This window comes from Schistocerca serialis, chromosome 9 (assembly GCF_023864345.2).
Source record: "Schistocerca serialis cubense isolate TAMUIC-IGC-003099 chromosome 9, iqSchSeri2.2, whole genome shotgun sequence".
Lineage (NCBI taxonomy): Eukaryota > Metazoa > Arthropoda > Insecta > Orthoptera > Acrididae > Schistocerca > Schistocerca serialis.
In genome coordinates, this window is record NC_064646.1 from 449,901,588 (window position 1) to 449,912,986 (window position 11,399).

Below are 11,399 nucleotides of genomic sequence, written 5' to 3' on the forward strand. Positions count from 1 at the left end.
ATGATGACTCTATGGCTCTGGTTTAGAAGATTGCTGAGTTCTATCTCAGGTATGTTGCGACCTGGGGGGTGGTATGCAGCAATGAGGTAGGTGGACTGGTTATTGATCAGCATTTCAATGGCTGTTGCTTCTATTTGCTGGAGCTGTGGCAGGGGTATATGTCGATGGCATAGACGTTGCTTAACTAGTACTGCCGTCGAACCACCCTGCCGGTTGGGTCGGTCAGTTCTGTATATGACACAATTTCTGACCCGGAAGTTAGATGGGTTTCGTTTACTAGCGCAACGTCTATTCCGTATTTGTCTAGGAACAGCTCCAGCTCGTGTCTCTGGTGGCAAATGGCATCGGCATTCCAGATGCATGTAATTGGCTGTCGGTTTCTATTGGCAACTGGTGAATAGGGGCACGATTTTTGTGAGGATTACCGCGATTTTTGCCATCATATCGGGTGCTGCCATGATTTCGCCACATGCTTGCGTTAGTTTGTTAAGCAGACTAGTAAGGTTGTTGCTTAACATTGATTTGATGATGTTCCATCCATATTTGTTGGAGAAACTGCATGGGTTGTTCTGTGGGGGTTTGTTGCTGTGGTGCAGATCCTGGGGTGGCCATTGTCGTCTGGGTAGAATGTGTGCCTGGCAGCGGTGTTGTGGATGGTTCCACTCCGCTTGGTGCTGCGTCAGCGGGACTTGGGGTGGTGGAGGACTCTGCTGTTGTAGGAGCTGATGCTTTTCTTTCTTCCTCTGGTCTTTGTGTATCTTTTTCTTCTGCTGCTATCCTTGTTGTCTCTTTCTCTGCAGGGGTGCTGGTATTTGGGATTTGGGGTGGCAGTGGTGGAGAGTGGGCTGGTTTTTCCTGCGGTTTTACATTCTCTGGTCGTGGATTTATTTGTGGTTTGGGTCTGGGCGCTTGAACGGCTTGTGCCATAGTTTTGGGGCCCTGACGCATATGTTGCAGTTGTTGTTGCTGACTTTCTGCTTGATTTACATTGGCGCCAGTTTGTGGCAGTGGGAGAAGCGATTTTGGTTGGGGAGCTTTTGGCGTTCTGATGGCTACTGGTTGGGGATTATTTATCATGTGTGGAGTGGTTATGGGCAGTTCTTGATTTGGAGTGGCGGGGAGATGTCTGCTCCTTGCTTGTGGTGGAGCTCTCATCTGCTCTTGCGCCTGGATGAGTTTCATCCTTACTGGGCATCCTCGGAATGATGCTGGATGGTTCCCAGCGCTTTTGGCGCATTTTGCCGGTTCTTCTGGCTTCATTTTGCAGACGCTCGATAGGTGTGGTCCAGCACATTTGACGCATCGTGGGGTGAGATAGCATTGGTTTGCACCATGTCGGAACCGTTGACTAATATAACATTGCGTTGGGCCGCTTGGTCTTTTGTACGTCTCGACTGTTACTGTCATGTATAGGAGGCGTTTCAGTTGGAATATCTTCTGGGCCTCCTCAGTGTTTAGTAGGTTTACTTGATAGTTTGGTCCCTTTCTTCTTGGGGCGGACATGTGCTCGCCGGCTTAAGTCATTCTTGTTGTTGGAGAAGCCATCTGATAGACTTCCTGGACCGGGAAACCTTTCTCCAGGAGTGCCTGTTTTATATCGTCCGTTTCCCAGTAGGGTGTAAGACGTTTTATGACAACTTTAAGTGTGCTCTTGGGATTGTCGTTGTACGTAAAGAATTCGAGTTTCCTTTTCCTAAACTCGTCTTTCAGGAATTGAAAGTCTTCCGGGTTTGTTGCCTCGTAAACTATAGAGTTACCCTTGTATGAGGTGCTAAGCGCTCCTGTAAGTTTACCTCGTATTTGCCCTATCAGGGTCGTGTATCCTTTTGTTTCACACACCGTGATCGGCGGCACTCTTCTCCTCCCTTTTGCCTGTTGCAGAATCCGAGTGTTTGCCGCTGATGTTGCGGGTGATTTCGTTCCCTCGGGTGTTTTCGGGCTTTCTGCGCTAACCTTGTCACTGAAGGTGACTGTAGGAGGCCTAGGTTTTGTTTGTTGGATGTCTCGTTTTTCGGCATCGTCTTCCATCTGTGTTGTGACAGCCTTCGGCGGTGCGCCTGCCTGTGTGCTGACATCGTCTTCTGTCTGTGTTAGCCACTATTTGAGGTGCTCCTGCTTGTGTCGCTTCAGCGACCTTTGTGGGTTGGCCCTGATTTATTTTGTTTAGCCTTCGACTACGCCGCGGGCCTCTGACCAGGGGAGAGTCATACTCGTCATCCTCTGAAGAAGGGTCAGTGTTTATGACGAGGTTTGGTTCTGAACCATCGTCCGACAGCGAGTTTGTGGATGAAGAAGAAGAAGAAGAAGACGATGATGGTGGTGATGATGAAGGGGTGCGCTTTCTGGGAGGGTTTCCCGGTGTTTCTAGTTCTTGTGGTTGCCCCATAGTGCGGCTCCACGTGATGTTAATTTATCATGGGAGTTTGAGTCCCTTATGATTTAACAACTTCCTTGCTAGTACGATTTTCCTGCTCCTGGCGGTTGCACACGTCGTTCCTCGGGTTAGTTGGCCCTATACTCCGACAATTTTGTGCTGGTGGTAATTCCCTATATCGGGCGGGCGCGAGATACCGCTAACCGCTGCGCGGCCTAAACAGTCGGCCGCGGAGCGCAACGGGTCCCTGGACCGCAAAGTACCCTATCGCCTACAGCACAAAATTCTCGGAAAGAACTCTTCTTCCTTCGGCGCCTCCTCTTCCTTCGTCCCTAATATGCTGGTGGCGCGAAACTGCTATCTCCTCGGAGAGCTATGCCATCTTTAAGCTCGTGGTGCACTGACGATCCGGTAACTGCGCAGTACGGGCGATGGGCGTCGGCAACACAAACAATTCCGCCAACGACAATTTGCTTTTCGTGACAAGCGCCCAGTCGCCACGAACCGCCAGCCCAGAGCAACAGCACGACCCCGCGCAACCTAGCGAGCCAACAGGCACGGCGATGCAGCGAGAAGCACGCAAGGCGAAGGCCACGCACACGAAACTCCAAACAAAGAGGAAGCACCAGCGCGAGAGGGCGCACGTGGTGGGTTTTTCCGGGCCGGGCAGGCAGTAGCAGAGCGCAGCGCAGCAGCGTCCTTTCACTACGCGAGCACGACTCGGAATTGGCACTGGCACCCGCCGTCGTTGCTCATGTCTGGGCATCTGCCCATGTAGTTTCGAAGGTCCTGTGGCTTTTGCCTTAATGCCTTCTGCCTCAGCTGGGGTTTCCAGATGCATGGTTTTGTTGGATTTTAACATGTTTTATAATATTATTGTTTTCTTTGTTTTGTGTTTTAGTGTGACTTAGTACCTGAAGTGTCTGGTTAGTGTATTCTTACGATGCTTGTAGTTAACATGTTGTGGGTCAGATCCCAAGCTAGTGATGGTCTCGTATGGTGAGTGTTCTGCATTTGTGTAGAATGACTGTGTTCTTTGCTGGATGACTGTGGTGATTGGGGGTGTGTTTGTGCCTATGTGTATGAGTGCATTTGGTACGAACCAGGGAGCGTCTGTGATTATCCTGAGGGCCTTGTTTTGTACTATTTGTAGTTTTCTTAGGTGAGTGTCTGTGGCCATGCCCCAGACCTCACAGCCATAAAGAATTGCAGGAAGGATCACCATCTTCCAGATTTTTAGCTTTACCTCGGTGGTTAGTCCATTGCCCTTGAGCAGTGGGTATAACTGGTACAGCCTAGCCGAACCCCGATTACATGCGTCGGCTATGTGTGCATTCCGTAGTAGTTTGCTGTCAATTTTTAATCCAAGGTACTTTACTGTGTCACACCAGGGGAGGTCCCTTCCATCGATGGAGAGTTGACGGTTGCATGGCCTTCTCCTGGTTGTGAACATAATTGCATTGCACTTAGTAGGATTTAGTTTGATTTTCCAGAAGTTGCACCATTGCGTGATCTGGTCAAGGTGCCTCTGTATGTTCAGGACGATGTAATTTGGGTTCAGGTGGCTGGCGTAAATAGCTGTGTCATCTGCAAAGAGGGCTAGATGGGTGCTGTCCCGCTTCGGTATGTCATTTGTGTACACACTGTACAGGATGGGTCCCAAGACAGAACCTTGGGGCACTCCTGCCTCTATTGTCTTAATACTACTCTTAAATCTATCCATATTGACAAAGAATTTCCTATTGCTTAAGAACGAATGGAGGATTTTCAGCAGATGCTGGGGACCGTCATACTGGTGGAGCTTGTAAAGTAGGCCGTCGTGCCAGACGCGGTCGAAGGCCTTTTCGATGTCTAAGAAGACTGCCCCCGTGCTGTGCCTGTTTGCCCTAGCCTTGCAGATCTGCTCCACCACACAGGTGGCCTGTGAAATGGTGCTGTCTCCGGCACGAAAACCAAACTGCTCATGGATGGTGATGCTCCTTTCGGTGAGGAAGTTTTGGAGTGGCTTTAGGATTAGTTGCTCCAGGACTTTGCCTAGTATGCATAGGAGAGATATGGGTCTGTAGTTCTGGGGAAAGAGGGGATTTTTATCAGGTTTGGGAAGTGTGATGACTTTGGCTATCTTCCATGCCGATGGGAAGTGGTTGTGTTTCAGGCAGGCATTGAGGATGTTAGTTAGGTAAAGGAAAGCTGAGTTGGGAAGGTGTTTGAGCTGTAGTGGCTTTATGCCGTCGGGGCCTGGGGATTTGGAGTTACCGATCCCGTTTATGGTTGAGCAGATTGTTTGGCAGGACACAGGCTCAAATACGGTCTCGGGGCGTCTTCTTAGGATTCCTGGGACTGTACAAATGACTGTCTCTTCGTGCTCGTCGGCGTCTTCGTCGTCAATTATGTTTTCGCGAAACTGTAGCTCTAGCGAGTTGGCCATAGCTTCTCCTTTTTCAGGGGGATCATAGACAAGTCCATTTTCGCCGTGGAGCGGATTGATGGATTTTGTCGTCTCCTTACGCGATTTTACGATTCGCCAAAATTTCTGTGGGTTGTCCTGTGTTTCCTGGAGTGTCTGCTCCCAGCGTTCACTTCTGTTCTCTTGCAGGTGGATCCTCACTTCTTGAGCAAGGCTGCTCGCTATGCGCCTGTCGATGGGGTCTCTGTAGGCCTGCCATCGTTTCCTGAAGCGGCGTTTAGTGCGTAGCAGCTCTTGTATTTCCTCTGGCAGGTCTTGGCGCCTGTTCAGGTGTCTAGTCCTAGTGGTTGTTTGCCTGCTGCAGACTTTTAAAATGTCGGCAAAGTGCTCCACGGCATTTTCTATGTCCCTTCGGTTGTTGAGCCTAGGGGGTTCTGTGGTGTGAAGGTCAACGAGAGTCCTGTATTCGTTCCAGTCAGTTTCGTACGTGTAGTAGGCCTTGTCTGCTCCTTTGTGTCTGGCACCGGCTAGCTCTAGGCCTACGGGGTTGTGGTCAGAGTCGAGATCATTGAGCACTACTGGGTTGAGTGCCCAGTGGAAGTTTTTAGTCACAAATATATCCACAATGTCCGGACGGACAGTTTCGTTTCTGTGGAAATGGGCCGGTTCGTCGGGGGCGACGATGCTGACCTCGTTTCGGTTTAGGATATAGTTGTGCAGTGCCCTGCCACAGGCGTTGCTGACCCTACAACCCCAGGCACGATTTTTGGCATTCAAGTCTCCACCAAGTATGACTTTGGGGCCTAAGTTTAATAGTAAATCTATGTCGTTAGTGGGGATGTTCCTACCAGGGGGCGTGATAGACTGCAACTAGTATTACAAGGCCTTGTTCTGTTTTGATTTCAATTGCACTTACCTCGACTCTCTCGATTTGGGGCAAGTCTACTAACCTATGGGCTAACCTATTTTTAACTAGTACTAGTGTGCCGCCTCCAGGGCGGTTTACTCTATCATTCCTATACATCTGAAATTTCTTATAGCTAAGGTCTGTTGTGGGCGCAGGTGCGTCTCCGATATGAGCGCTATATCGACACCATTGTCATCGAGAAAGTGCTCCAGCGTTTGCTTCTGATTCGAAATGACGTTGGCATTCCAGTTAATATGAAGAGTTATCTTCTTTGATTACGGTCCATCAAAGAAAGACAAGATAGATGATGCTATTATTAACAGCTTGTCTGGGACTGCTTGAACTTGCTCCACCGTTGATTTGATGGTGCTGATTACTTTGGGTATGTTAAAGGAACCCAGCACGCTGGCTAGCCCGTGCAGTTGGGTCAGTGTATCGGCAGCTGCAGCTGAGTTGCCTGGCGGGAACCTCCAGGCCGACTGCGCGCGGCCAGCGGCCGGCAGTGTGTGCCTCGCCTCAGCGGTGAGGGAGTGGGGGGCGGCGGCTGAGGTGGAGGGGGTAGCAGCAGGCAGCCTGGCGGCAGTCGCCGCCTGGCCTTGTTGCTGAGAGCGTCCGCGCGAGTTTAATATGGGGAAGTTCTTGGGATTGATAGGAGGGTCTGGATTTGGTTTCCCAGCTTCCGCTTTTGGTTTGTTCTGCATGGATTGCGTGACAGCGATCCACGTGGGGCATTTCTTGTAGCTAGCAGGGTGTTTACCCTGACAGTGAACACATGTTGGGTCTGCTTCCCTAGGCTTTTTGCACAAGGAGGTAAGGTGTGGGCCTGCGCACTTAACACAGCGCGGATCCAACCTGCAGTTTCGGCTGCCATGGTGAAACCTCTGGCACCGGTAGCGTTGTTGTGGCCCTTCCTTCCTGCTGTAGGACTCTATTGTGCATGTGGTGTAAAGAAGCCTGTTTACCTTATAGATTTCACCTGCATTTTGTCCCTTGACAATGGTGGCGATATAGTTTGGCTTTTTTACCAGTGTTGGCACACCGTTTACATCCTTCCATTCTTTCATTTGTATGACGCTCTGGACGTTCAAGTTGAGGTCCTTGAGCGCATCATGAATTTGAACCGGCTCAATAAAGCTGGGGAGTTTCTTTATTACGACTTTCTGGAGCTTTGACGGCTCCCGGTCGTAGGTGTGGTACTGAATACCGCGAATAGCTAGGCTGGTCAAGGCATGCTGATAGTCCTCGGCATTATCGAGTTGGTACTTTACTGTGTCGCCCCTATAGGCGCACTGGATTTTGCTTTTAAGCCTGGGCTCTACTTCTTTCACAAAGTCTATGTAATCCTTTGTGCGGTAGCTTATGATAGGGGGGATACGAATCTTTTTGCCCTGGGGTTTAGGCGTCCCTGGACGGGGAGCGTCAGAAGCGTCCTGTGGGAGTGCTTCGAACCTGTTTGCTGTGGGGACAGTCACCACATCCATTTCTGCAGCGTCATCGGGTGGAAGAGTAGCAGCAAGTGCTGCAGCCTCGTCCTGCAGGGCCTGTCTTTTGCTACTGCCTGCAGACGTGGTCCCTGGTTCGCCTGCTTCCTCGTGTTTGTGTTTACGTGTCTGTCTGTGTTGTGGCATGGTTAGGCTGTGGTAGCCCTTATAAGGGCTGCCACAGCTGTCTGGGGTAGTTAAATGCCCAGGGGCAGTAAGCTGAGACTTCTGGCACAAGGAAAAACCACCAGGCACCACGCAATGACTGTCAGTTGCACCTTCGTTAACACCGCAGGGTGTCCAGTGCAGAGCTGACCCTATGATACACGACCGCGGGTTACCGGGCAGCGCAACGGGCCCTGGATCGGAAAAATCTCCATTCTCGGTGGATGCGGGGAGGATGCCCCGCAGCGTGATGTCGTGGCAGTGGGAAGAACAAGACAATTTTGCTGGCTACATGCTCAGTGAGCAGTGGAGCCTCGAAATATTTCCCACGTCGAATCTCGGGCGTATCGCACAAAGACGGCGGCAAGCACACGAGAGTCCAAGCGAGTCGGCGTCTCAGCACGGCGGCGGCGACTGTGCAGCCGGTCTCTCTTCTCTCTTTTTGTCTTCTACCGATAGAGGGGGGGTGTTGGTGGAGGTTATTGTCGCATTTGGACATTTCCTCCTCTTTTATTGTGTGGTGTTGTTAATGCTGGTCTTTTGTAAGTAGATATTTTTTTGAGAGTTGTTAATTTATCTAATTCTGCTACTGCAGGAGTAGCGACTTTGGTCTTTTGTATCTGTCCCTTTGCTGTTCATATTGCCCAAGGGTGTTGATTAGCTCGTTTTGTGAGTTTCGCGCCGTGGCGTAGAAAGCTTCTGCCAGGGCACGGAATCGTGTTGTTAATGGCTCTATGTCTGCAGCTTCATGCAGGTCTGCCGCGGGGAAGCGCGTGGGGACGTGTAAGGCACGTCTTAACGCTCTATTTTGAACCTTCTGTAAGCGATCTACCGTCGGTCTGGCTGCGTAGCCCCATACAGGGCACGCATATTCCAGTATCGGTCGAATTAGATTCGATAGATCGCTACTCCTGTTGCGGGGTCGAGGGAACTGGTGCTGTTCAAGACAGGGTACAGAATCTGCATCCTGGCGTGAGCCTTTCCGCGAAGCTCCTCTACATGGCACTTCCATGTCAGGCGCCTGTCAAGTGTGACACCGAGGTGCCTCGCAGAATTTCTCCATGGCAAGTTCTGCCCCTGCAATCGCAGCAGTTGGTATGGCCGTCTTGGGTGTCGGCGTTTTCCATAGCGTCTGGTGAGCAGCATGGCTTGTGTTTTGTCTGAGTTTATTGTGATGCGCCACTGCTTGGCCCGGTTTTCCGTCCTGTTGAGGGCGGTTTGCAGACGCCTCGTAAGCAGGTTCCTGTTTGTCGAGCAAGAGAAGAATGCAGTGTCATCTGCGTATTGTGCAGTGTGTACATGCTGAGTCGTAGGGATGTCAGCAGTGTAGAGGACGGGTCCCAGGACCGAGCCCTGGGGCACGCCTGCACTGATTCTTCTCCTGGTCGACAGGGATCCATCGATCTTCACTGAGAAGGTCCTACCGGAGAGATAGTCTTTTACGACTTTGACGATCTTTCCGGGGAAGCCTAGGGTGTACATCTTATGTAGTATCCCGGTGTGCCAGACTGAGTCAAAGGCTTTTGCTACGTCTAACAAGACAAACCCGCAGTAGCCCTTTCGGTTGAAGCTGTCCGTGGCTGCTTCAATCACCCTCATGATTTGCTGGGGGGCGGAGTGTCTTTGCCTAAAGCCGAATTGAAATTTCGGCAGAATCTGCTCTCTTGTGATATGGTCCTGTGTAGGGGGGTTAGTAGGAGGCGCTCGTAAAGTTTACTGAGGGTAGGCAGTAGACTAATTGGTCTATAATGTTGCGGGAACACCGGGTCTTTTCCTGGTTTCGCGATCGCAACGACTTCTGCATGCTTCCATTGCACCGGGAATTTTTGTGATCGCGTCGGTTCATTAACTATGTCTGTCGAGTGGGTGATTGCCAGAGGCGGGAGGAGTTTCAGTAATTCGTTTGTGACCTGGTCGTGACCCGCGGTCTTCCTGGTGGGCAGGGACTTGATGCAGCGCGCCACGTCTTCAGTACTAAGAGTGGTTGGTGTGTAGTCATCTTCGTCGTCTGCGTCCAGGAACACGGCCAGTTCTCGGCGGACTGTTGCGACGTGTTCTCTGTCCTGTACTTCTGCTGGTCTGAACTGCTTTTCGAACACGTCGGCTAATGCGTTAGCTTTGTCGATGGGGCTGAACTGCAGTCCGCGTTCGCCGTGCAGTGGTGGCATTTTCACGCGTCTTATCGTATACTGTTTGGTGGTTTGTCATAAACTGTTATCTTCTAGTTTGAGAGCTGAGAGCCTTGCCGACCATTGTTGGTTGCGATACTCGTTGAGATCTGCTTTCAGCTCTCTCTGTAGGCTATTGAGTAGCCTCCGTGTATCCCTGTTTCTGGTGAGCTTCCACTCTTTGGCGATCCTGTTTTTGTGCCGTATTTGCGCAAGCAAGTGCGAAGGGAGTTGCCCTGAGCGGGGGGGGCCCCGCAGGAGGCGGTGTGGCTCCCTCAGCAGCTTGTAGGATCGCTCTTGTGAGGTCGTCTAGTGCCTGTTCTGCTGTCTCTGCAGTTGGAGGCGGGGTCTGGACAAGTTCAGCTGCTACTGCGTTGCTGAATTGATCTTTATTGATGCGCTTGTACGTCGCATGCCGTTGTGGGATAGAGAGCCATTCTCCCTTGTCGACCTCAAAAATCACGGGGTTGTGGTCCGACGACATTCTGTTTACCGGTGGCGCGGATACAAAGCTCTCCAGATTTTTTGTGATGGCTATGTCAAGGACGTCTGGTCTTCCTCCGTTCTTTGGGAAGTGTGTCGGTTCCTCTGGGCCCCATATTTGTAACTGGTGTGTGCGCGCGAGTCGTTGCAGTTGTTGACCAGCTTGATTTCGGTGTCTCGAGTTCCAGTCCGCGTGTTTGGCGTTTAGGTCCCCTGCTATTAGTAGTTTGCCTCTAATACGGCTTAGTGCAGCTATGTCGTCTTCTTCTAGTCTTTGGAAAGGGGGGCGATACACTGCAACGACTGTTAGGGGGCCAGTTACTGTGGCCACTTCAGTTACCGCCGTTTCTATTTCTGCTGTATTGGGGGCGTATATTTGGTGGTGTCTGATTCCTTTTTTGACATATACCGCGACCCCGCCTCCGTGAGTGGGTCGGTCGTTTCTGTAACAAATGTAGTTTGGTACAGAAACTCTTAGTCCTGGTTTGAGGAATGTTTCTCCCACTAGGCATATGTCAACGTTTTCTTCCTGTACGAATTCTCTAAACTCCATGGGTTGTCGAGTAAGGTTGTCTGCGTTAAACGCGCATATTCTGAGACCTTGTATATTAGGTCTCCTATCCATGGTGGGGGACAGTTTTTCCTGAGGTTGTCGCTGCTACAGGCGACTGCTGTGCTGCCGATCTGAGGTCGGCGGGGAACTGCGTCAGTGTAGCCATAATGCCTACTAGCTGAGTCATTTGTGCCTGTAGCAGTCGGATGGACGACGCGAGTTGTTGGATTGCAACAGACTCGGCTGCTTCTCGCGGACTGGTTTGTGGGGGGCATGGAGGACGGACTTCCCTAGGACTTTCGTCAGATTGGGGAACTTGTTTACTGCTGTCTTGTGGTGGTGGTAGGTGGTTCGGCGGGTCAGGTGGGTCACCGGTAAGTGCACGGGAATAAGCGGTGGAGCCGAAGACCTGTGTTTTCACGGTGTCGTTTTGTCTTCTCTGGGGAGGTGGGGGGGGGGGGGGGGTGGCCTGGGTGCTGGTGTGTTTTTGTTGTAATTCGGTGTTTTGGTGTTGTTTTTACCCCTCTGCCTGTCTCTTAGAGCTCTGTACTTGGGACACCCTAAATAACTGGCTGAGTGCGTTCCGTTGCGATTTGTGCACTTTTCTTTTCCCTCCCCCCTTGGTAGTTTACACTGGTCGTATGTGTGCTGTTCAGTGCATCTGACGCACACCACTGGCATCGTGCAGTCTCGCGCGATGTGCCCAAGGGCCTGGCAGTTGTAGCAGCGCCCTGGGCCCGATTTCTTTTTTAGTTTTACGGGCGTGACCTTTAATGCCAGTATTCTTTTGACCTCCCAGATCTTACTATTTTGTACAGAGTCTGGGAGGGTGACCGTATGGAGGGGCCACGATCAGCTCGG

General features: G+C 51.2%; 1 protein-coding gene across 1 annotated transcript; it reads right to left on the reverse strand.

Moving 5' to 3' along the window:
- Nucleotides 1–495: 495 nt before the first annotated feature.
- Nucleotides 496–1,182, reverse strand: LOC126419699 (uncharacterized). The gene has a single exon (XM_050086882.1). The coding sequence runs from the start codon at nt 1,180–1,182 to the stop codon at nt 496–498; it is 687 nt and encodes a 228-aa protein (XP_049942839.1).
- Nucleotides 1,183–11,399: the final 10,217 nt, after the last annotated feature.

Coding starts and splice junctions, on each gene's coding strand:
- LOC126419699 (XM_050086882.1), bottom strand. CDS start 1,182: ATGAAACTCATCCAGGCGCAAGAGCAGATGAGAGCTCCACCACAAGCA.